The sequence below is a fragment of the Alligator mississippiensis genome, chromosome 10, assembly GCF_030867095.1.
Source record: "Alligator mississippiensis isolate rAllMis1 chromosome 10, rAllMis1, whole genome shotgun sequence".
Classification (NCBI taxonomy): domain Eukaryota; kingdom Metazoa; phylum Chordata; order Crocodylia; family Alligatoridae; genus Alligator; species Alligator mississippiensis.
In genome coordinates, this window is record NC_081833.1 from 27447566 (window position 1) to 27473792 (window position 26227).

The following is a 26227-nucleotide window of genomic DNA, read 5'->3' on the forward strand; positions in this document are numbered from 1 at the left end:
GGTTTTCTGTTAGTGGCGTAGTTTAGAGCAGTAGTGAACAGAACACACATTTGCCCTTTAGTGACCAGGGGGCAAATCTTAGACTGGGTTCTGCCATTTTTAAATCAGTCTATGTGTACCAAACTTCTGTTCTGTTATGGATATATACCAGTTTTATGTGCTGTACTTCTGTTCTGTTGTGTGTATAGACTGATTTTTGATCAGTTATACTGGTAAAAGTGTAATGTCCATATACTTAGCCATAATCTGTTGAAGCTGTGCAGCCGAGAATGCAAGAGTCACTGGACAAGAAGGAGAACAAGTAAGAGAGACTCTGACTCTGCAGCCGAGTGGTCAGGTCATTTAGTTGGGAATCCTGGATTATGGTCTTTGCTCTTAATTCACTTTATGCAGTTTACATGACAGACTTTGAATAAAAAGCATAGAGCAGAAGCCAGTTCTTGCTCCCTCTCAGATGAGTTGTTTCAGATGAGTCTGAGGTGCTAGACTTCCATGCATAGACCCTGAGATGGTGCAGAGTCACTTGGAAGAACTGGATGCCTTTAAGTCAGCAGGCCTGGATGAGCTTCATCTGAGGGTGCTGAAGGCACTGGCCGACATCATTGCAGAGCCACTGGCAGGAATATTCGAATGCTCGTGGTGCACGGGCCAAGTCCCAGAGGACTGGAAAAGGGCCAATGTGGTCCCCATTTTCAAGAAGGGGAGGAAGGAGGACCCGGGCAACTATAGGCCAGTCAGTCTCACCTCCATCCTTGGCAAAGTCTTTGAAAAAATTATCAAGGCTCACATATGCGAGAGCCCAGCAGGACGAATTATGTTGAAGGGAAACCAGCATGGGTTCGTGGCAGGCAGATCATGCCTGACCAATCTAGTCTCTTTTTATGACCAGGTTACGAGACGCCTGGACACAGGAGGAGGAGTGGATGTCGTATACTTAGACTTCAGGAAGGCCTTTGATACGGTATCCCACCCCGTACTGGTGAACAAGTTAAGAGGCTGTGACTTGGATGACTACACAGTCCGGTGGGTGGCGAATTGGCTGGAGGGTTGCACCCAGAGAGTCGCGGTGGATGGATCGGCTTCGACCTGGAAGGGTGTGGGCAGTGGGGTCCCGCAGGGCTCGGTCCTTGGACCGATACTCTTTAATGTCTTCATCAGCGACTTGGACGAGGGAGTGAAATGTACTCTGTCCAAGTTTGCAGATGACACAAAGTTATGGGGAGAAGTGGACATGCCGGAGGGCAGGGAACAGCTGCAAGCAGACCTGGACAGGTTAGACAAGTGGGCAGAAAACAACAGAATGCAGTTCAACAAGGAGAAATGCAAAGTGTTGCACCTAGGGAGGAAAAATCCAGCACACCTACAGGCTAGGGAATGACCTGCTGGGTGGCACGGAAGTGGAACGGGATCTTGGAGTCCTAGTGGACTCTAAGATGAACATGAGTTGGCAGTGTGACGAAGCCATCAGAAAAGCCAATGGCACTTTATTGTGCATCAGCAGATGCATGATGAATAGGTCCAAGGAGGTGATACTTCCCCTCTATCGGGCACTGGTCAGACCGCAGTTGGAGTACTGCGTGCAATTCTGGGCGCCACAATTCAAGAGGGATGCGGATAACCTGGAGAGGGTCCAGAGAAGGGCCACTCGTATGGTTAAGGGCCTGCAGACCAAGCCCTACGAGGAGAGACTAGAGAAACTGGACCTTTTCAGCCTCCGCAAGAGAAGGTTGAGAGGCGACCTTGTGGCTGCCTATAAGTTCATCACAGGGGCACAGAAGGGAATTGGTGAGTATTTATTCACCAAGGCGCCCCCAGGGGTTACAAGAAATAATGGCCACAAGCTAGCAGAAAGCAGATTTAGATTGGACATTAGGAGGAACTTCTTCACAGTTCGAGTGGCCAGGGTCTGGAATGGGCTCCCAAGGGAGGTGGTGTTCTCCCCTACCCTGGGGGTCTTCAAGAGGAGGTTAGATAAGCATCTAGCTGGGGTCATCTAGACCCAGCACTCTTTCCTGCCTATGCAGGGGGTCAGACTCGATGATCTATTGAGGTCCCTTCCGACCCTAACATCTATGAATCTGTTTTTTAATCTAATGACTGTCTAATGTAAAATGCATAAAATACCCTGGCAGTAGGGGCCAGAATGCAGCACTTCCCCCTTCTTTCTTGGCCGCAGAATGGTACTCCCTCTTTCTTGCTCTCCTTTTCACCTTGTGAATCTCTTACTCAGCTGCCCAGTGGGCAAGTTTCAACAGAAGGAGGGAAGGGGGCTCCATCCAGCTTAGCCCAACACATAACCTGGTGTTTAGGACACTCTTCTAAGCAATGGGAGATGTGGGTTTGATTCCCTCCAAAGTGGGGAGCTTGGAAGCCAAATGTCCCACTTCTAGAGCAAGTGCACCTATTGGCAAAGGGTGGGTTCCCCTATATGACCTGGATGCTGACATGATGGAAGCACCTCCCTTGAAGCCCTTGGTCAGCTATCTAAGGGGATGGAGTAGGAGTTTAGACCCACTCCTCTCCTTAGCATTCCTATTGGCTAGTGGTAGGCCTTCTGGTAGTGACTGGGCAGTATGGATGACACTTGGGTCTCCCCATGCATTACAATGGAAGCCAGAGCACCTAATCTTGTCAATTAGGTCATCCACCCAGGCAAGACACCCAGATTTTAGTCATTGCAAAGAGGTACCTTATAGGTCAATTAGGATGTAGCCTCTGCCTGCTCAGATGCTAGGACTATGCATATGTGCAGAAACTTAGCTTTAGTCATCTAGGACAGTGTTTTTCAACCGGTGGGACGTGAAGGTCATGTAGGTAGGACTTCAACTCATTGCCCGATTGAAAAAATCAAAGTTGTTTGCACTTCAAATAGATGAATCAACAGATATCTTGAGCAGTGCAATTTTGACAGTAGTTGTTCAATATGTCAATGAAGAGAAAGTGCTTGAGGTTGTTTTTATGGTTCGGGACATGCCCACACAAAGAACAGGTTCAGAGATATTCCGCATTATTGATGAGTATTTTTCAAAGAACAGCCTAGATTGGAAATGCATTGTTAGACTTTGTACTGATGGCGCTGCTGCAATGACAGGTGTGCACGCCAGGGTCACTGCAAGAATTCACAAAGTTACAAATGCTGATTTGCAAGTTACACACTGTATGATCCATCGTGAAATGCTCGCAAGCAAAGAAATGGTCACTAAACTGTCTGATGTGTTGTCTGATGTGTTGTCTGATTGCATAAAAGTAGTAAATCTTATTAAAGCCAATGCACTGAAGAGCCAAATCTTCAAAGTACTTTGCTGCAAACCTTTTGCTGCATACCGAAATGAGATGGTTGTTGCGTGGCAAAGTGGTGTTCTGAGTTTTCGAACTGAGAGAAGAAATTAAGTATTTCTTGGTTCAAAAGAAATCTAAACTAGCAGTTGTTCGACAATACTGATTGGATTTCAAAATTGGCATACATGGCAGACATATTTGGGCTCCTAAATTAACTGAATTTGCATGAATCAACATGCTTGCCAATGAAACACAACCACAGGTTTCTCACTAATGACTAAATTATCATCTCATTTCTGCTAATAGATTTTTTTATTATTTTTTACAATTATAACAATAAAACATTCTCAACAAAATTATTGCAATTTTTAATTTTTAATGTCCTTAAAAATTCTATCAACGATTAATATAATATTAAAATGCATGTAAACGTAAAAATACAGTTCTTGGGAAAAATGGGGTTTTGTTTTTATCATGGTGGGACCAAGGTTTTTTGATGAAATGGTTGGTGGGACATAAGGTGCAAAAGGTAGAGGACCACTGATCTAGGAAGTTTTGCAGTCTAAAACAGGGTTGTCCAGCTGGTAGCCTGTGGGCCACATGGATGTTGAAGGAGCAGGCCCTCTCATGATTTAACTCCAGTGTCTGAGTGATTAGGACACACCGTAGAAATATGGAAACCCAGGTTCTAGACTCTTGTTGCCTAGAGGTTTAAACCTGTACCTTCTTGACTTTGCCACTTACATGGTTAGAAAGCTGCCATCTAGTGCACAAAGGAAACAGAATTCCACCCATTGGTACCTAGCTTTCCAGTCTGGTCTGACCCAAGATCATTTCCCTACTTCCCTTCAACATTTCCCTTTCTGTGCCTCCACAGATCCTACTAGTCTTGTTAGCCACAACACTGGACTCTTGAGTTCATGCTGAGACACTTACCTATTGTGACCCCAAGTCTTTTTCTGGGCTTTCGCTTTCCAAGCCCATCTCATCCTGGAGCCATAGTCCATGCTGTTTATTCCCAGCTATATTGCCTTGCATTTGGCTCTATTAAACTACATGTTGTTGGACTGGGACCATTTAGCTGAATGATTTAAACGTTAAAACACTTTGTAACAGTGACCTGTCCACCACAGTATTTACTGTCTCACTATTTTTTTCCGCCTGCTGCAGACTGTATTAGCAAAGATTTTATAGTCAAGGTGGATAAAAATAAATAATTTAACAAACAAATAGATTTTATTTACAATATGTTTTATTGAAAGTACAATATGTTTCTTTGTAAAAAGGCACTTATTTAAAATAAGATTTGAAATTATGGCAACCTAAATAAGTTCTAAATACTGTCATCTATTAAAATAATTTAAATGACATTAAAAAAAGAGCAGTGCATGTTTGCTTCTGAAGTTTTAAAGGATAGTCAGACCACTGAACTGGTAGAAATCATTGGCTAAAGTAGAGGACGCCAGTTTGTTGAAGGGTTTTCTAGAGGAGTAGCACTTTTTGCAAGTTCAGAGAAGGATTGTTTTCCTTTTTATATTTTTTTCAAATGTTTTGAGTTTAGTGTTTGCTTGTTTTCCTGTCCCAGCCTCTGAATAAAACCAAGGTATGGGAGGGGATCACAGCAAGACACTGAAACCAGAAAATGGCATCTCGGTTCACTAACACCAACTAATGCTTTCTTTAATGTATTATTTTTAAATGCAATTTCTCATGTATCTAGCTGAATTAGGGTAGTTTTCATTGAACTATAAAAAAACAATTTAAAAATGCTGGTTTTGTACATTTTTAATGGAATTCCCATGTAAGTAGAGCATGACACATCACAAATAAAATTAGTTTAATTAAAAATGCATTAGCTTCCATTTTTTTGCATAATGTAACACTTAAGCATCTGAATCTGAATAAATGTATGGTAAGCTATAAAAATAAATTAAGTAAATGTGAATAGATATAATGGATGGTTCTAATTAGCAACAGGTACTAAATTAGGTAAAGGCTATATTTAGTTGCAAATCAACATGTTTTAATGGTGACCAACCAATGAGAATGAACCTTTCTTTAGGAAACTAAAATAATGCCCAACGCAAAACAAAATTAAGATCAACAACATACATCAATGTTTTCTACTTTCTGATTTGAATCATGATTGATATCACTGATATAAGTCACTTTGATTTAAAGGAATCCACAATGTTTATATTATCATCTACATTTTTATAAAGATACTGAACAGCATTGGACAAAGAAACAACCTTGGAGATCTTGCTAGTAATGTCCTGTTTCTCCCTTAACAACTGCATTTGAAATTTGTCACCGAGCTGGTTTTGAATCTATTTAGTATGCCTTGCTAATTCCATGTAATGAAAGTTTTTAATCTAGATGTCAATAAGTGCTTTGACACATCCCTTGGAGAAATCCAGGTCTGCTGCATCAATACAGTTATGCTTTACCAACTGGTCCTGTAATCTTTTAAAAAAAGGCAATGGGTTGGTTAGACAAGACCAGCTTTCCATTAAACAGAGTTGATTGGAATTAATTATAGTTCTCTGTTAATAGAGTCCAAAATAAACCATTCCATTATTTTTGCTGGAATTGATGTGAAGTTAACACCTGCACTTCCCTTCTGCAGTTCTTAAATATCGGGGTTATATTGGCAATCCTCAAATACTTTGGAATTTTTCTAGTTTTTCAAAATTTTTTAAAATCCTGACATGTGACTGAGAGAGCTCCTTTAAATTATTTTGGCCTGTTGATTTGAAAATGTTGAATTTTAGCAGGTACTACCAGACAATACATTTTGTGTTTCCTAACATATGTGCTGGATACATCTCTCTGCAGAACAGAAATACCTTTTCAGTGTTTCTGTCCTCTCGGCATCACCGCCTGTAATATTATTGTCTGCATTGAGGAGTGGACCAATGCCTGACCTAAAGTTCTTTTTGTTCCAACTGTTTTTAAAAAATATCTTCTCAAGCCACCTGCGTGCGTACCAGTTCTGGGACTTTGCATTTTCAGTACCATTGACAATGTGTGAATAGCAAGAGAGTCTTCCACCATATGAATTTTTGGAGTGTAGCAGCTTTGATCTGGCTCCATTTAGGTGTTCTGGCAGGAGTGTTCAGACCTGCAATGAGGCTTAGCAGACAAATTCTTATGCTTAAGGTTATGAGTAATTTCAATGATCACATATTTTCTATGTGGCTAACTCCTGTCTCTCTGCAGGTCCTAATTGTATGTGGACAGCAACTCTTTGAAACTCAATGGCTACTGCCCAGCTCTCACACACATCACAGAAACATAAAACCTCCAAGTACAGGATTTGGAACATAATGTTATTAATAGTTGTGTTTTTGGCCTTAGTGCTAAGTCTTGCAGAGCTAGCAACCTGGGTTTGATTACATATCCTAGGCCTCCCTCCCAGGGCAAGCGGTCTGCTCCATGCAGAATGAGAAGAAAGCCTTCTGTCCCTTTCTGCTGATCACACTGCAGCTGTGTTGGGTCTGAAAGCATTTGTCTCCACCTCACTGTAGCCAGGAAAATACAGCATGCATTACACAACATTGAGCTTTGTGGGTCAATTAGCACCTACATACTAGGTAAAAGGTGCTTGGCAAAGAAGATGGAGACTTCTTGGCCATGCACAGAGCCCCATTTGAGGAAGGAAAAAGAGTGAACTGGTGGAGACTCAATTTTAATAAATCTTTTTCCAAGATTTTAAAACTATGTGATATTTAGTTTCATAAGAAACTTAGTTGTTAATGGGGAAAAGTATGTCAGTGCTTACTTCCCACTCCTTACTTACTTCTCACACCTCTTTGTCATGTGTTTTTTTTGCATTTATGTGATTTGCACTTAGATGTCCATAAGGGGCATGCTTCCACAGCTGCATACCTGGCTAGCTGGTACATAGCCTATTGCAAATTCTTGGTCTTCACATGTATGTCTATAATGTAGGTGTAATAGTCACAAAAGTGCCAAAAATGCCATGTAAACAGCTGAAAAGTGGCCATTTAGGCACAAACGGGTAACAGGATTCCACCCTTAGTCTTAAGGTAAAGACCCAATGCAATGTGCTAATGGTTTTTAGGGATTAAAACAGTGTGGAAAAAGATCATGTTTAGATTCCTAAATACCATTTAGATGTCTAATAGGTGGAATAGGATCTGCTCCCTTGCATTAGGTTCTCTTTTGGCCCGCACATTCTACTGGTGTATCAGTCACAGATACTCTTTGAAGACCAGAAGAAATAGGAAAGTAACCTCGATCTGACCTCCTTCGAACCCTGCTGAGACTTCTCTCTATTTTTGGCCCTGGCACTGAGCTAAAACTAATAATATCTTTGTCTTTGCCCTATTTTCAGGAAGCAGTGTTGTTTCCACACACAGTTACCGCTGAACAGCAGTCCATGGTTTTGGTGAAAAGGCTTCTGGCCATCTCTGTTTCCTGTATAACATACCTGAGAGGGCTGTTCCCAGAGAGCTCATATGGAACTCGCTATTTAGATGGTAATCTTGGAGTATGTGCTGAATTCACGTGTCTAATCATTATCGTTGTTACTTACAGATTAGCCCCATGCTCTTCACATGTATAACAAATTCAGTCTTTTGTAGGAAGATTGTTGACTATAGGCCTTATCCAGCAGTCCTAATTCAGACAATCCCCTGTGGCAGTGAGATAGTACAAAAGACAGTCTAGAGCTGTTGGCAACTAACAACCATTTCTATCAGTATTTCCTTTGCTTTAGAATTACATTTATTACTTGGCACTTTCCTGAGTTGCCAATGCCAAGTGTTCCAAAACTGAGTGAGTCCCAAAAGTCCATGAAATTGGCTTAAAAAAATCAGTAGATTTAAATAACAGTAATCATTTTTTATATTTGACTTTTATGAGCCACTTTGGTTCACATTTTTCAAGCTTTTCTTTGTAATCAAGAGGCTAAAAAGTATTTTTAAAATGAAAACAGATTTACATGCAAACTCATGACTGGGAGCTATGGCTTTAAAGAAGACACAAGCTTTCCAGAGTCTTGTGATAGGATAACAAGAGCTGGAAACATTCAGCTACAACTCTATATTTATATAAGATATGTAAGTGGGAGAAAGGAAGTGAGTCCATACATAAACCCACTTAACATACCATATTATCTTGCAAACCACACTCCCCTAAATAAAACATTCATCTTGTTTTTGAAAGGTAGCATGAATAAAAAAGATCTTTCCTTGAGAGCCTCTGCTGGGGTTGGGGATGGGGAAATAAAGTGTCCATAAACCAGTATCTATGGAGCTTTGCATGCAAGACTTATAGCTTTACTTTTGCTCTCTCCTGCCGAGGCTTAAGTGGCAGAAACTGCTGTTACTATATTTCCTCAATTATGAGCACCCCAATTTCAAGCAACTGAATTTTGGAAAAATATGTGTATTATATATGAAAAATATAATATTTATCATCCTTACCTTATACTTGAAATAAGGTACTATATCTTCATATTCCCAAAGAGCTCACATTTAGTAAGCTAGTCACTCATTCAATATGAGTTGCTGAGGAAGAGACAGGAAATCTCAGGTAGCCCCGTTGATCTTTCCATTAGATATGAAAGGCCATCAGTTTTGTCATCAGATTCAGATCTTTCAAATGCCTTTTTGAACAAAAGTCTTGACATTTGGCCTATTCATTCCTTTAAGGTATTGTGGGTACTTATACACATGACGAAAATTGCCCATTTTTGTGGTTTAATTGCATCATACTTTACTTGTATAGGGTTTTTTTGGAATTTAAATGAGCTTGTTACATTACAAACTAAACTACATCCCCATGTAGTTTGGTTTGTGATGTAGATGCTTGTAATGTTGCAGGCTTTAATCTGACCGCTCTCCCCCTGGCTGCAGGAGAGGCAAGCTGAAGGCAGAAGCGGCAAGGGTCCTGATCCTTTTCCTTTTCTTTTTTTTCTGGAGCCTGCCCTCCCTCCCATGGCTGGGGGTGAGCTGCCGGCAGGCTGAGCAGCCCCTGAGCTACGGAGGGCCCCAGTCCTTCCCTCTGTGGTGGCGGCACCACCTGGGGCTGCCCAGGTAGGCAGCTAGTGGGCTGGGGGTTTCCCTAGCTCATAGGCAGCACCCATTGGATCCAACTCTTCCCCAAGACTACCAGGGCTTCCAGGTGGCATTGTCCCCACTGCCTTCCCACCACCTAGGACTGCCTGGGAACAGGCTGGCTTGCCCCTGGGGCAGTGCAGGGAAGCAGCAGGAGGGCAGCTGGGTGTGCTGGTCACTGGAGAAGGCAACAGGAACAGTGTATGGCACGCTGGAAGGCTGCTGAGCCCAAGCTCCTCCAAGCCTGCCCAGTCTTCCAGCACACTGTGCACCATCCCCGCTGTCTTCTCTGACTGCCAGCACACCCAGCCTTCCTCCTACCACTTCTCCGCACTGCCCCAGGGGCAAGCCAGCCCATTCCTGGGCAGTCCCAGAAGGCGGGAAAGCAGCAGGGACAGTACACGGGCTTGGGGAAGAATTAGGTTCAGCCAGGTGCTGACTTCAAGCTGGGGCAGCATCTAGCCTGCTAGCAGCCCATCTAGGAAGCCCTGGGGGGTAGAGGGAAGGACTGGGGCTCCCCACAGCTCAGGGGCCACTCAACCCATCAGCAGCTCCTCTTATGGCTGCGGGAGAGGCAGACAGGCTTTGTGAAAAAAAAAGATCAGGTCCCTTGCCATAACAGTGATGGAAGCCCCTAAATTGAAATGCTGAGTTTTTAATCGTCACAATTAAAATGCACCATTTCAATTTAGGGGACTAAAGCCCCATCATGTGTACAAGCACCCATAGTTCTAAACCTTTTTGCACTCAAGGCACCCCTCATTAGACTCAAGGCACTGCTCAGAAAATGCCAGCTCCTAGTTTTCCCTTGTTTTTTTGACTACAGAAAAATAATAAAGTAATTCTTCTATTGCAAAATGCTCAGGAAGCCCACAGCAGGTCAGAATATTTTAACACTATGAATGTTTATTTGCAATCTCTAGGTTTGTCTTGTGAAACACGTTTGCATACCTAACAGTTCTAACATTGTCTAGAATCTCATGGCACCCTTGAAAGGATCTCAAAGCACCCCAGGGTGCTATACCACTCTACTTGAGAATTACTGATTTAAGGGCTGCAGGGTTGGGCCCCAAGGTATTAATTAATTCTTCTTCCTACTTGGCCTGTCAGTGTGGAGTTTTCAATTCAGAAAAACACATTCTACTTGTTGCTCCCAGATTCTGCAAATGGAGGACCGGAGATCTATGGAGCACAGTGGGAAAGTTTAACAGCTTTATCTAATTCAGTACACGATTGTTTAGCTTACATGTGTGTTGGTGAACAACAAAATCCAGAAGTGACAGTGCTGTTGGGAAGTGCCAGAGTAAGAAAGTATTCGGCAAGGGACTAGTAGGAAAAGAAAATAAATTGCTAACATTTCTAAATGAAGCCATTGCTCCGGTATATTTTTCTGTGAAAGTCCAGAGTATCTTGAGAAAATGCCTTTGGTATTTTAAAAGTCAAGTGTAAGTGTGTGTGAGCCCACCTGGGACTCAATGAAAAACAGCAGTTCAGCTCAGGAAGTGCCCAGATAAAACACTTCGTATAAAAAGGGAGGATGATTGGTTTAGTTACTCTGTTTACCCAACACTGATAAGCTTTTTAACTGTGCTAACTCTGGTTTTGCAGACCTCTGTCTGAAAATCCTTCGAGAAGATAAAAGCTGTATGGGATCACTGCAGATAGTCAAGTGGTGAGTGAGTAACAATGAAACTAAGACAAGATTATGCAGAATTGCAAGATTTCATCCTCTCATGCGCCCCTGCTTCCTACATCTGAAACCTTCTGCCCCAGTGGTAGAACTGGCTATGCCAGTGCCATTCCCATTGACTTATTATAAATGTTTTATGTATGCTTGATGTAAGCAATATGTTCTCCTAAGAACTTACAGTCTGAAGGCCTGGTCCTCTCTCACTGAAGGCATTGACGTTAATGAGAGCAGGATCAAGTCCTGAAGTACGGGTGCCTATGGGCAAGCAGTTAAGACCAGGATGAAGCTCAGCATAAATAAGATTGTGATATTTTTTTCCTCAGAGTGTATATTTGCCAGATCCCATTTGTATAGTTCCTTTGATGCCTGTACAGTATTTCTCTCCTATGGAAGTTGTACCTAGGTACCTGGGGACAGAACGGTTTAGTTCTTAAATCTATCCAGGGATAAGAAATGCACTTCAGAACCATGGCACGACTCCTAAGCAGCAGGGAGCTGTTACATAGAACTTAGCCCTTCAAAAGTTCAGTTCTTTGTCCATTTAGCATCAAGGTCTATATTAGAGCCATTTGCAGTTCCTGGGGCCAGTTCTGCACTGGTTCCAGTGTAGTTTAGAGCAGCCATAAGGAGTCAGCCTACCATCTTAAAATAAGGAGTATAGCACCACTTCAACCACATCCTATGCTTTATTGGCTATATCAAGGGAATATCCAGCAGGCTGAATCCATTGGTGCAAAGGGCCAAAACAGGGCCAAAGATTTGGCCATTACTACGTGATGTAAATGCTGGCCTGATAATGGGAACCAGAACCTTGGCATATAAACTATGATCACACACCTAGAGGGACAGAGAGATGCTTGATTACCATGAAAAGAGTACCATTACAAGACAAAAACGTTAGCAGCTCTGTACTGCTGCATTCTTGACATACACTCCATCTACTCCATCTCCTGCTCCTAGACTGATGTGACTTGGTACCAACTAACATTTTTTCCTGGCAGGATTCAAGGTTGTTTTGATGCCCTAGAAAAGAACTATGTAAGTTTTTATTTAATATTTTTAATACAGTGCTGTTTTTTTTCATAAACTGCGGGCAAAACTGTTTTCTGATCTGCTGTGTTCATACCTGGGTATTTATTTCAGATGTGTATTCTGCTGTGATCTCAATGAAGAAGCTCATACAGTACACGTATACAGTAGAGCTCTGATCTGTGAGAAAGCGATGTGACTGTTTCTGGCTCCCTCTGCTCCAGAATTAATTATTATTAATGTCCAGACCTGTTTGTTAAAAATGGTTAGTTTGCACTTCGGGAGGTTCCCTTCAGAGTTCTGAAGTTTTCATTCTTTAATGTGTGGATACAAGTTCTGTCAGAGCAAATATTTCTTGCCCTTTTTTCCATGTGCCAAGTTCTTAAATGCTTCCGCTTTCCTTCTTCCTCTTCTTCTCTTGCTTGCCTTCCTTTCTCTTGTTCTTTTCCACCATCTCTAGCTTTCTCAGTTCTCCCTCTTGAGTTTGGATTTTCTTCTTTTTCTGTATTTTAAGGCTTATTTAACCAGTTTCAGAACCACTGCAAACTGTCAAGTGATCCAAGCTCTTACGTATTGTAACACAAAAGCTGACCTCCATATACAATGTGCTGATTGCTCTTATTTATATCTGACTTTCATCTACTTCAGAATGATTCTCATCGGTATCAGATGAACTGTTCATCAGCAGGGCTGCTGAGATTATTGTTTGTTAATGGCAATGCTATTGACATTGGCATCATTTGAAATACTGTGAACTCTAGCTCTAGCTAACTGACAATTCTAGTAGTCGTCTTTAAAGAGATTATGGTCAAGGTCAAAGGTCTTTCTGACCTTAGCAGTCCGTAGAGCTAGTGTGGTAAAGGATCAGCACTCTCTGCAATCAACAGTACACCAGGGCATAGTGTGGCCAGTGTCACATCATTGACTAAACTTAAATCAGCATCTGGATCAATTGGGAGCATCTTTGTCACAAGTCTCGAGCCAAGGCTCAAACATTATGTCTGGAGCTATAGGAAGATGCCTTAACAGCTTAGCCATTGAACCCTACATGTAGGTGAAGGAGTGTCCATTATTGATAAGAGCTACTCCTCATACTCCAGATCATATAGGAATCAATATTGATGAGAGTTAGGGAAAAAATCTTCCCTTTGAGCAAATATTCCATAATTGTCCACTGTGGAATTTCTTCTGAAGCACCTGGGGCTCATCAGCATCAGAAAGAAGATCCTGAGCTGGATAGATCCAGGAAAGTGTTTTCTTTGCTTTACTAAAAAAGTGGGCTAGCGCATTGTCTAGCCAAAACTTCCAAGTGGCTTTCAAGTGCAGCCCCAAGTGGAGTCCCTTGCTGGAGTGCAGTCTGCAGGTATAGATGGCTACAAGGAGGTTCATGTCTGAGGGCAAAGGCTGAAACCTCCTAGCTAAATGGAAGGGGAGGGAAAGCCTCAGAATGAGGTTCACAATGTAAAAAGGAATCTGATATTGGACTTGAATGAAACTGGTGTAAACTTAGCCTGGTGGCTTTGTTCAGAGGGAACACTGGGAACCAAGTCTGAATATGCAGACATTTTATAGGCAGACTAGGTTAGTTGCTTTGGAAAATGTGCACTAAATGAACTGGCCACTGGGTGTCACTGATGTTACATCAAGATATATCTGAACTGGCAAGGATCTGTATGAAATATTGACTGGCAAACTGTGGAACGCATGTATTTTTTTCATTTCAGTAGATTTTGACAAGACTCTTATTTTCTCTTCCAGTTGCATATGGCTGTCCTGGCAGTAAGTCATCTATTAAATCAATATAAAATGTTTTCCTACCTCCTTTTTCCCCCTGCCGCAGTTTGGTTGAGGTGTCAAACCAAGACTCCATATGACATCTATCTGTTAGTAGGGGGGATTAAAGTATTTAAGGAAGTAGTGTGAAGCAAAAGCTTCATTTAATAGGATGAACACTATCTTAGGCTGCATGACAAGGCTGGCTGAGTACATAAGGGTTTACAGCTTTTGTTTCCATTTCTGATGCACAAAATGCAGCTTTATGTTACTAGACACTAAATGAAAGTGCTGCCATATGCTTTATATCATGACAGCCTCCTGGGCTTCAGCCATCACTCAAACCAGAAACACACTACTGCCCCTCTCCCTTTCCTTGTTCCATAGGTCTCTCTTCAGTTCCCTATTTGTTACCACTGGCAAGACAAACTTTTCTCACAAACTCTGTAGCCCTTAGGTTTCTAGCAAATTGTTATTGAGGCCTTCCATATTTCTGAGATCGTACACCAGCAGCTGTACTGCCAGTTTTGGACACATTCCTTTGAAAAGACACTGCAGGTGTTCTGGACTATAGGGTCCTTCCCCATTGTACATGGTGCCCATTTTCTTCCTTGCCCTGCAGCAGCTTGCATTTCCTCAAGAAGGCTGCAGCATGGATACAGCTTTGCTTAGATCCAATATGCAGGCTTGACTGTCTATGTAGCTAAAGCACAATAAGGGTTAATTTATTTTATTACTTTTCACTGCTATATTTTAATAAAGAGAAAGATGCTTTCTGTCTGCTTTCTCAACAGATTTACACTAATCCCAAGGAAACAGAGGTAAGGAAATGTCTTACAATCTGTTCTGATCAGGACATGATTGCATGGGTGAGTTGTACTGAGTTCAAAATGGACTTCTAAGGTTAAATCCAGCCTTGACTTGACAGGACTACTTGGTAGGGGGAAGAGACACAAGATGCCAGGTTCCCTGCTCCTTTCAACCATGCAGGCTGGTTCAGAATCTAGGCAGAATAGTGATAAAGTGCTCTCGTTGGGCATCTGTCATGGCCCTGTCAATTGTACCAGGTGGTGCTTCTTGGGCCTTAAGAGGGGATATTAAGAGGAAAAAGGGGTATGATCAGGATCTTGCTCCCCTCTGCAGATGACTAGAAGCAGCAGCTAACAATGATGCACATAACTTCTTAATGCACCACCTTTTCAATGTTATTGTGAAAGGTGAAATTTGTTTATGTGGATGGAGGTTGGGGGAGACTTTTGAGCTACTTCAGGCCTGGGACATAAGTGGTGCGCAAAATGGTGGATGACATACTGCAGCAGGTACCCCTTGAGCCATTTTTCTGCATCTGCCCTGTGCAGACAGATGCCTGTGGAATCTCTCCTTCCCCAGTACAGTTCTGCTGTCCCCATAGAAGAGCAACAATGCAGCTCATACAAGAGCAAGAATTTAGCCCATGGCTAAGACTGCCAAGGCTGGTTAAATGTCCAAGCTGCAAGATAAATGTTCAAGTCCCTTTGAATGTTACTTGGAGGTGACACCCAAATTCCTTTTGGTCTCTTTAGTCCAGCTTAGATTTATAAAAATCATAAACATTGAATTGGACCAGGAGGCCTGGATAGATCCTTATTCCTATGTTGAGTTTTTAGTTGTAATTCACGGTAGTTTTCTTCCTCCAAAACCATATTCAAATCTATTTTCTTTAAATGCATCATAACTAGAGCTAGTTGAAGAATGATTTCTTATATCGCTCAGAAAAGACTGGTGAAATATCAGAAACAGATGTTTTCATTCTGAAATGTCACCACTAAGTTTTATTGGAGCTCAGGTCTCTGATGCTCCCATTCACCACCATAGAAAGGTAGTTAGCCATGTTAGTCCAAAGTTGGGAAAAAGGCAGGGTAGGGCAGTGCCTCTCTGAACCTGTTAGTCTCTAAGGTGCCACCTGCATTCACCACTCTGCCTGGTAGGACTGTACCTCCCTCACTGTACCATAATCCCTTCCTTTGTAAAATAGGGCATGTGTTATGACACTTATGTGACAGTAGTGCATCATATTTAGGCTGACTGTAGCCAACACATAGGAAAATACAGGCTGACTGAAATACAGCTCCCATGAGACGTGGCAGCAGTGCTTCAGACCAGATTTTTTTCTGTTTTAAGTCATTCAGGTTTCAACCAAAAAATTGGAATATTTGTAAAAACAATTTCATAAAAGTTTGATTGAACTAAACATTTCCAGTTTTCCACTGACAAACCATAGTGACAGAAAATAGGAGTGTCACTAGTGAGAGTTTTAGTTAAAAAGTCACATGCCTGTGTATAGTAAGGGTTTCTGCTTTTTCTCCCAAAACTACCTTTTGACTCTGGAATTCATTGTTTTTCTTCTTAGCCCCAAACTCAGTTTGTATTTGCTTTTTTAAGAACACTTGATAAAAATCAGTGCACAGTGTTTTTAAGTTCAGACCGGAACCTGGTTAGTAACTTTACCTGCTGGATAGGAATAGGAATGAGAAAGTATAGATATTCCTGTGTTAACTGAATATTTGTTGGGCTTGCTGTGGTGGCATATTCCTGCAAGATCTGTTTTTTCTGCTCCCTTTGTGATCTCTGTAGAGAGTGACTGAGCTGTATCAGTTCAAATTCAAGTACACAAAGGGCAGACCACAGATGGACATCATAAGGTAATTGCCTTGTTTTATATCTGAAACCCTGCCCCCAGCAAGAAACATGTTTCATTGAAGCATTTATTAAAGAGGAAACTGACTTTGAAGGTACCACTGTAGGGGTGACATATGTAGATATTGTCTAAGTCATATGGAAAATCAATGGGATTTAGGCTTCTGTGCCACTTAGGCACTTTTGAAAATTGTGGGTGTTTATACACATGCTCCAGGAGTGGAGGGGATGAGCGGGGTGGGAGAGGCACTTTAATTAGAGTAGCTCCGAGAGCCACTTTAATTAAAGCACCTGGAGCATCATATCTATCAGCGTCCCTGCACTGAAAAATGGCAGTGGGGGTGCTTTAACTAAAGGTTGTCAAATAAACTTTAGGTAAAATGCCCCACTTCCATTTTTCAGCATAGGGACGCTGATACACACAATGCTGGAGTCGGCTGGAGCGCTGTAATTACCCTACTCCAGCAGACTCAATTAACTGAGTCTGCTCTGACGCACTGTAATTACAGTGCATTGGAGCAGCCTTGCTACACATGTATAAGCACCCTGTGTTCCTGGACTAGCTTTGCTTCTTAGGAATCAAAAAGAGACCATTCACTTAAAACTGCAAGATGGACTGGCAGTAATCTCTGTGATGAATCTGCTGTGTGTGTGATTCTCACCCAATCTCCCCATTCATTTAAGGAAAATCATTCAGAAGTTCATCTATCAGGTGAAAGACACTTTTGTTGTAGCCGTTTTTGTTCAGTCAGTCATTTCAGACAAGTGAGTCATGACACTTGTATAATATAGTTTATGGCCCCAGTCACAAGGTTTGTACAACTTAGCTCGACTGGTTGTTTTTTTCATGCTATCTGTCACTGTGACTGTCACTTCCCTGTTATGTAAAAGCTGCATAAAAGCACTGTTCCTATAGTATGACCAGGCAAGATACATCACTGGGTACATCATGTTTTTTGTTAGGTCTTAGATTTAATGACTATAGGAAATAATTCTGTTGTTCTTTTTGTGTTGGCTACAGCAACAAAATGGCCTCTATGAATGGGGTATGCAGTGGGGAGATTAAGAAAGCCAGTGTTCTCTTGACCCGTAAACTGTACCTCTTAATGCAGAACCTCAAACCCTTCCCAATGATATTACCCTGACCATGAAACTCTTCTACTATAATGATGGTAAGTAGAAAATAGAATGTGATATAAATTTTTCCTTCCTGTTAATTCCCATGAGCATCATAAAAGAGAACAAAGATAAAAAATGTTAGAATTTAGTGATGAGATGCCATGCAAATATAGTGCCATTCCATATGAAAGTCATGGCATGTATCTTTTAATAAAGGGCCCAGCATCCCTATAAGAAGCAGTGTAATGCAGAAGGGACAAATCCTTTCTCTTTATTGTAGTGTGAGGAGCAAAGGTGCTAGGTTAGTTTAATTTAACTCTAGAAAATGAATGTATAAGTGGCATAATTCAAAATTTATTTCTCAGTGCTTCCAGATCAAAGGCACTCAGGACATAGATTTTATGGCCAGAAGGGATCATTATCATCATCTAGTCTGAGTCCATCTATTCTTTTATAACAAACCTAGAGACAGAATTTCTAATATTTCTGTAAGGGATTAACTGGAATACGAGCCTATGACAAATTGCACAACAGGCAGGAAGTTCCCCATGGATCATTAAATCACTGCAAGTTTGCAAGTGAAGGAATTAATTTCCTTTGACCCAACTCACAAACTTACTCTATGATCTGAGGTTATACTGGGCTTCTTCTTTCTCATCCAGAATCTTAATTCTGCTGACCTGTTGCTGCCCAGGTATAACTCTGTGATCTCCTTGCCTTTTGTAGTGTTGTTCCAGCCATGGTGGCTAAGGGAACACACAAAAAGCAAAATTTATGTGGTGAAATACTTTTTATTGAACTAACTTTGTGGTTGGGAGAGACATTAGGCAAGCTTATGGGCACAAAATGCCCTTCCTTGCATTCCTAGCTGCTTGTCCACATCTGTTTTCAGATTTGGGGAAAGGCATGTAGTGCCTGAAAGGCTGTCTAACATCTCTCCCAACTACAAAGTTGGTGCAATAAAAGTGATTGCCTCACCTCACAAATCTGGCTTTTCAAGTGGGTTAGATAGATATAATCAAGAGCAGAATATGACGACTGAGTTTATACAAGTATAGCTGGGAGGGATGGGACTACAGAAAGACTAGTGTAGGATTTTCCAGCTGTTTGACCTCCAAAATCTTTATTCATCAGGGGGAGGGGTAACCTTTGCACTTTACCCCCATTATGAATGTAAACATTTAGACAAGCTTAATTGACCTTTACACTTGCAGACAGATGAGATAAACCCTTTCACTGGGATAACTTGCCCAATCCAGTATAGAACTGTCCCTGAAAAAATCAGAGGTAAAACAACATTGGTGTAACTTGCATTGTTGTACGGTTGTGTGGCTGCAATTATGCCAGGGTATTCATTAGCTCAAAGCAAACAGACTATTACTGGCTCCCCTACTAACTACAGGCTTCTGTCCTTGAGTAGATTGCCCCTCTGTCCATACCACATCCCCATGTAATTTACATCAGTGTGCAAAACAGTGTAAATTACACTGATGTAAATTTGTTGTGGGCCCATGCCTCTGAAACATAGTCCCTCTGACAGTTGAGGACTCTCATCTTTTCTGTGCAGTAACTCCTGATGATTACCAGCCCCCTGGCTTTAAGGAAGGCAGTAGCCCAGATAACCTGCTGTTTGATGGTGATCCTGTCAACCTGAAAGTAGGATCTGTCTCCACTGGGTTTCATATCCTAAAAGTGAGGGTAACAACTGAGAATAAGAGGATGAGGGCATTGGGAAGCAACCTGGTCCAGGAGAATGGCCCAACTGAGATTTCCCATCAAGGGCTAGATTGTGATGAAGAAGAAGAAGGTAATAGAAAGGTAAGGAAATGACGTGAATCACTTTGCTGCACTCTCGCTGTGGGGAATAGGGTATTTCTTCATCTTCTTACTCTTCAAGGAGACATTTTGCTAGAATGCCAGTCTTAACATGGTCTAAATGAGTGTTTCATTTAGTGATATGGCAGAGGTGCTGTTGGTTCCTAAGCAAGGGATTAGAAGTCAGTGGACCTAAAGTCATATTCCTAGATCTACGACTGATTTAATGAATCATCTTGGGCAGTATATCCCTTCTGTATCTCAGTTTACCCAGCTGTGCAGCGGGACTAGTGACGCTGATGCTTTTTTGTAAAAAAGAGTCAAGGTGTCTTGGGAGAAAGCTCTCTGCAGGTGGAGATGGTGGCATTGTTGTTATGTCTTGTGCTTAGCAGTGATGCTTTGGACGTGGAGTAATTAGTCATTTTTATAGCAGAACTGAGTGTTTTGACAAGGGGAGATTTATTGGAATAGTTGCAGCAGAATGGTTTTTCCCTTTAGTAGCTATGCCAGGAAGTGTTCCAGCAACTAAGACAAGAGAGCACAAGTGGGAAAAATAAAAATCTTTTCAAAACAATGCTATCCTATCCATACCAACTCTGGCATCTGGGGCAGCAACCAAAATGGTAGCCTGGTTCAGTATCTGCAACCAGTGGAAGAAGAGAAGTGGTTATCCAGCTTGTTTTAAACTAGTTAGCTGTGGTACCAGCCATGGTCTAGCTACAGCAACTTGGAACATGATACAGGTTGCAAGGCCTGTCTGAGCAACTGAATAAGAACTCAGGCAGTTAGGCCATGGGGAGCTCCAGGCTTCTGTTTCTAGATTGCAACTGATTCCTGAGCTCTCTGTTTTAAGCTAGTTCAGATATGTATCCATTCTGCATTGCGTCACACACACACACACACACACACACACACACACACACACACACACACACACACACACACACACACACACACACACACACCCCCAGAGGAATGTCCAGATTGTGATGCATTTCCATTGCATGGCATTGTTTAGCAGGATGACCAAAGATACGGAGCCATGTTGATAAGCATTTTCTAAAGTGTCTCAGCACATTCTATGCCAATCTCTAGAAGTCTGATTGTAAGTATGGTGGCAGGAACTGCTGGGAGCTGAGGAGTTAGTAAACCCAGTTGCTGGTGATATAGCAGTTGAATGTCTGGTCAAGTGCCTGTAGCAGGATGGGCCCTGGGGCAGCCGTGGAGCCCCCTAGGGCCACCTTAATCCTGCCCTCACTCCCAGTCCTCTATATAAACCCCCCTGTTTATCTTTCCTGCCATGCCTTGATGTTTCTTTGTTATTAATTGAGAGGCTGCCCCTGAGTCCTGGAGTGGTCTCACTGTCCTCTGTTGATCTAACTGGCCCCTTAGGGTCTCCGGGTCCTTGACTCACTAACTCCATACTACTCTGTTCTCCATGGGTTTCTCTCTTCACCCTGGCAGACATACTAGTGCCTAGTTGGCACTGTGAGCCAGTGGTCACCACCGATGGCCCAAATGGCCCCTATTTAAGACTTAGGGCTCTTCATTGTGGCCTCTTGATGCCCCCATAGCCATACCCATGCTTCACGGATGTCACTCAGTCACTATTTGCCTTCCTATATAGGCTTCAGCCTTTATAGCCCTAGCCTAGAGGTTACTCTGCCTGTTGACTGGTGGCCTATGACCCCTGGCTGTGGCCTGGCCTTCCCAGTCTCAGTGTCTTGTCAGCCCCTGACTGCCCCTGTTGCCCCCTCTGGGCTCAGGCTCCAGCCCTCTCAGCCTCAGGCTGCCTGCACCTTGTGCCCCTGCCAGGGCTCAAATCTAGCATGCTCATCAGGCACCCCAGTGGCCTCCTTTCCATCCCTTACAGCCACAGCCAGTCCTCCAGTTTAACCCTAAAAAAAAATTCAATCAACTTTAAACTAAACGTGCCCCCTCTGGGTCATTGTACCACTGCCAAACTATCTTCCCAGTCTGTGGCTCCCTTTGCCCTGGGAGTACCTGCCATGGCCTGCAGCTCCTATTCCTCACCAGCCTTAACTGACAAGAGCTCCTCTCTGCAGAGTATAGGGCCATATTGCCCCCCTCTGCCTTGGGGCCCTAGGCTTATACCCCCTGGCTCCTCCCCTTTTGGTCAGGTGCACTTCTGACCAGCCACAGGTGTGTCCCCTCATCTTAATGAGCAGCTTATTGTGCCCAGGCTGCGTGGAGAAATCACCCCCCAGTCTGCCTCTGCTGTAATGCAGCAGCCTAAACCCTCCCTCCCTGGTTACAAACTCTGGCTGCTGGATTCACCTGGTCTCCTAGGTAACAGGGTGGTACATTCCATGGGGAGGGGGGAGCGCTCTCTTTCCTTGTTCAAGAGTTACCGCCACTGTAGGTCATGTGACTGGTCCTCTCACCTGGAAAGGTGATGTCAATTGGAAGCACCAGTCAACAGCCAATGGGTCTGCTTCTGATGGGAGCTGGGTGATGAGGTCACAACAGTGGTGTAAAACAGCCCCTCCATGAGGAAGTAGGGGGAGAAATGTTGGGACATGTGCACAGAAATTTGGACCTTTGCAGCTCTCTTTCTCTCTCAGGATGCAGAAGTGAGTAAATTACCAGAAATATAACTAGAAATGTAGTTCACAGTAATCTGGAAGGGGATCCAATGGCTATCAGGCCGGTTCTGTTTGCTCAGGGTTATTCTGTTGCCATATCTCTGACTTGTACCCCTCTCCATGCCTACCCTCTCTACCCAATAAAGCTATCCACTATAACAAGCTTTGTGGTACATGCTTGAGAGGGATCGGGCATGCCTTTGTGCTCCCATTGCTTGGCTGACTAAGGGAGGCTTCTTTCTTGGCTTCAGATTAAAGGAAGCACCCCAAGATTTCAGTGGGTCAAGCACCCTACAAGGCCTGTGTACCCCAGGTGGCACAGAGCTGAGACAAAGACCAGACCCCAGGTGGTGACAGCAGTTACTCCAGGCTTATGGGTGTGCTCCAGGAAGGGGGTTGGCCAGAAGTTGGTGCCCCTGGGGAGGCATCCGAAGCCTGGTGTTTGGCTCCTTTGCTGCCTTCCCTCCTACAGCTAACCCTTCTTCAACTGCCTGGGGCTCTTTCTGCTGCAGTCTCTCTCTCAAAGTAACAAGAGCCCCTGACTCCCTGTTACAGGACCCAACAGTCGAAGATGGGAAAGTGGGGTTGGGAAACGACTGAAAGTATCTGAGTTCAGGCTGAATATACTTCAATGCAAGAAGATCTTCTGCACAGGATTTTACTGTGGGATTTGTCAGCCTATTAAGAGACTGCATCATTTGCTTTTCAGAACAACCCTTTGCCTGTCAGGGTACAGTCAAGTAAACATGGGAAGAGCATAAGTGACACAAATTCAGGCTGGCAGACTGAAGTGTTTAGTCTTCACTCTCAAAACACAGGTAAAGATCTTGCTTTAAAAAGAAATGGCTTCTATGTTCATGTTGAGTGACTGCCTTAATTATACAATGCATGTGTTTTTAAGCTTAACCATGGATCAGCTGAATTTTTCTAGGTTCTTCTGACTTCAGATAAAGTTATATTGGATTCATTAAGGGGATGATAACAATGGGCCTTAAGGTGTGTGTGGGGGGTGGGGTGCGGGGGAGGGTTGTTAAATCAATATTATTCCACTTCATCTCAGGAAATTTGTCTAATATACAGAAAATAGGTATTTCTTCAATACTGAACCATGTTATTTCTGTTTCTAATGATCCTGTTGTCCTTTGGATGTTGGAAAAGCAGCCTTTACAAATGCATGTTATATGTTCAAGCTATATAAATGTAAAATAGTCACCTGTTTATCCCTTTCAAAAAGCTAGTTTCTGATACTGCAAGGTTACCCATAACTTTTCAGGCCTGTGAAATGGCACCGGTTAGTGACAGTTCAGTTAATAACATCCTAATTGCTTATAAAAAATGGAGTTTGACTCTAAACTTTACAGATATATGTATATGTAAGCAATGAGTTGCACATTTAGATGAGTCTCTACCTTGATGTCTTTGTTTCCAGAAATAGCACTAAAACTGGAGTTGTATCTGAAACTGACACAGGCTCAATGCCAGCATGAAATTTAGCTCTGTCCAGTGCTACCATGCTTCTAGATATTGTCTTAGTGAAATGGTACCCTACACTTGAAGGTATATATTACTGACATTACAATGTTTACATTTCATTTAAAAAAGACAACATAAAAGTGACGGAGGCAGGCAGAGTGTCCATTAGTAAGGCATCTCATCAGGTGAGCATCATTTTGATTAGCTTCTGTTCAGCTTTAGCAGACTTCCAAAGAGCTGGAATCCATTGCCATCTGATTGTATTTTTGCCAAGAGCTTAGAAGGATTAAAAAAGGCTTAAATATAAATAATAGAATGCACACAGTTATGTTAGGATGGTAACATGTAGAAGATTAAAACTCTTGTGGCAAGGGTCCCTGATAGATTGGGTTTAGGAAGAAACTTCTGCTTTACCAGGCTACTCCATAACTCCGGTACAAGAGTTTCGCACATTTCTCCAGAGCTTCCAATACCAGCAGTTTTAAAAAAAGGATGCTATTGTATCATTGGCCTCATTTGCCTTCAGTCTGTCTGTGCATTGAGAGCAGTGATGACTATGGGCACCACCGCATCTCGTGTTTGGTGATTACTTGAATCTGCTGTTCAAAACTGCCCTCCTACCTCTTGCTGGGTTTTTGGTTGTAGCCATGTTGGTCTAAGGACATAGACAGGCAAGGTTCTTTGAGCAGATGTGATATCTTTTATTAGACCAGCTGAGTAGTTGGAAAAAAATTCTTGTCAAGCGTGAAAGCTTGCCAAGAAATTTTTCCAACTACTCAGTTGGTCTAATAAAAGATATCTCTCCTACCTCTTATGTACTTGCCAGTTGCCCTGTCTGAAGTTAATGGACTGTAGGTACAACCACCCCTTGTAGTAAGAAATCTACCCAATCACTATTGAAAACTTCTACTCAAAACCCATGTATTTAAGTCTTGATTAGGAGTCAGGCTCTGGTCCGTGTAGCCTAGAATTTGAGTGAGCAGATCACATTTCATACTTGGGGACCAGTCTAAGTTGTAAAGTTTGAACTTAGAGTGAAGTAAGGAAATTTCTTCTGCCAGGATATTTCCAATTTTTGTTATAAAGATCCACGGGAAGTCTAATTTTCATCCACCCAGCAAGTGGAGACCTCAGCTTAATGTCCCATTCAAAGAGTATCACCTCTGTCCAGTTCTATAGTATTGACTGCTGTGTCAGCCAGTTGAGTTGGAGCTCAAGTCCACCTCTCTGTAGCTCAGAGGCAGCAACAACTACCAAGGGAACGTTTCCCTTTTGCAGTTAAACTGCCTTTCAAGTGTTTGCCATCAGTTTAGTTCTGAGAAATGAACCTCTGCGCCTAGGCTGATAGTTTTCAAACTTTAACCACATTTCTCTCAAACATATCCTCATTTCCTTTGATTGCTGTTGAGGCTGCCATCTGTGTGAAAACAGGAGACTTCTTGTCACTCATTTTTCCTACTGAATCATGTTCTGACATTCTTTGTGAGATATGACAATTGTAATCATAAGCTCAGACACCCATCTCGGGGAACTTGTGAACTGTAGTTTGCCTATGATAAGGGCAGTGACAATTTCTGAAAGTTGTGCTAGAAAATATGGCATTATTTATTGACAAATGGAGGAGTCATTCTGTCCATTGAACACTTCACCTTTACATGTAAGAGGTTTGGCAACGTGTTGTTTTTTTTTTTACTTGATTGCCTCTTCAATACAGTATTCTTTGAAAAACCCATCATAGAAAATTAGAAAATGACTAATTACTGTATTTAGGTACTTTTAGAGAAACATTAAATCAGGTCAGTAGTCAAAAGAAGCAGATCTGTGCGATAAATTTGATAATTTGATTTCCGCGTGATTTTTCCATACAAGAGGGACTTTTCCTTCCTGATAAATGAGGGGGGAAGTAGGCAAACTAAGTGACTAGTATACATTCCACTTAAATCAGGAAGCCAGAGCATTCAGTGAAGTTTGTCTTTAAATATTAAGGCAAACTGTTCTACACAGGCAGAGCTTCAACAGAGCTATATAACTTACCTGAGCTGAGGACCTGGTTCACAGTACTAGATTTTGATTTACTACTCTCATCTCTGATCCTTTTCTAACAGGTATCAGCCTTTCAGTGAGATAAAATATGAGAATTCTAGCTAGTGTTTTCATGTATAGAAACTTGCTAATGCAGTGAAAGCCTGCAGCTGGATTCAGGTCGTTTTTTGAGGATTTTGGTAGACCTCTCTCTCCCCTTGTATTTCTCTGACATTTTTTGCACAAAACGTAACCAATATCTTCAAGTAGGGAGATCAGGCTATTACAATGGAAATATCTGTATATGAGATATTATAGGGGTCAGCAACCCCTGGCATGTGTGCCGAGAATGACATGCAAGGCCATTTTGCTCAGCACACCACTGCCAGCTCGGGCTCTAAGCAGCTGCTGCCAGCCACGGAGCCCAGGCTGCTCCCAGCAGGCAACTGGGAGGCTGCAAGCCCTGCTGCAAGCAGACCGGGCTCCATGGGCCGGCTGCAAATAGCTGCTCCAGGCTCCAACATGTTGGCACTCCCGCCAAAAAATGTTGCCTACCCCTGAGATATTAGAAGTTTAACATCTAATCTTTTTTGAACAATAGGTCAGAAAGCTTCAGGCTCTGTTTGATTTTGTTTGTCTTTTGTGGAGATTAAAGATTC

At 42.5% G+C, this 26227-nt stretch overlaps 1 protein-coding gene across 1 annotated transcript; it reads left to right on the plus strand.

Moving 5' to 3' along the window:
- The first annotated feature begins 269 nt into the window (after positions 1 to 269).
- Positions 270 to 23567, plus strand: HORMAD2 (HORMA domain containing 2). The gene is given in 12 exon segments (XM_059713289.1): positions 270 to 301; positions 7570 to 7784; positions 10974 to 11037; positions 12057 to 12093; positions 13843 to 13863; positions 14652 to 14678; positions 16471 to 16538; positions 17555 to 17655; positions 17658 to 17705; positions 19220 to 19470; positions 22783 to 22891; positions 23503 to 23567. Coding segments are annotated over 12 exon segments (1038 nt in total).
- The last annotated feature ends 2660 nt before the right edge of the window (positions 23568 to 26227 follow it).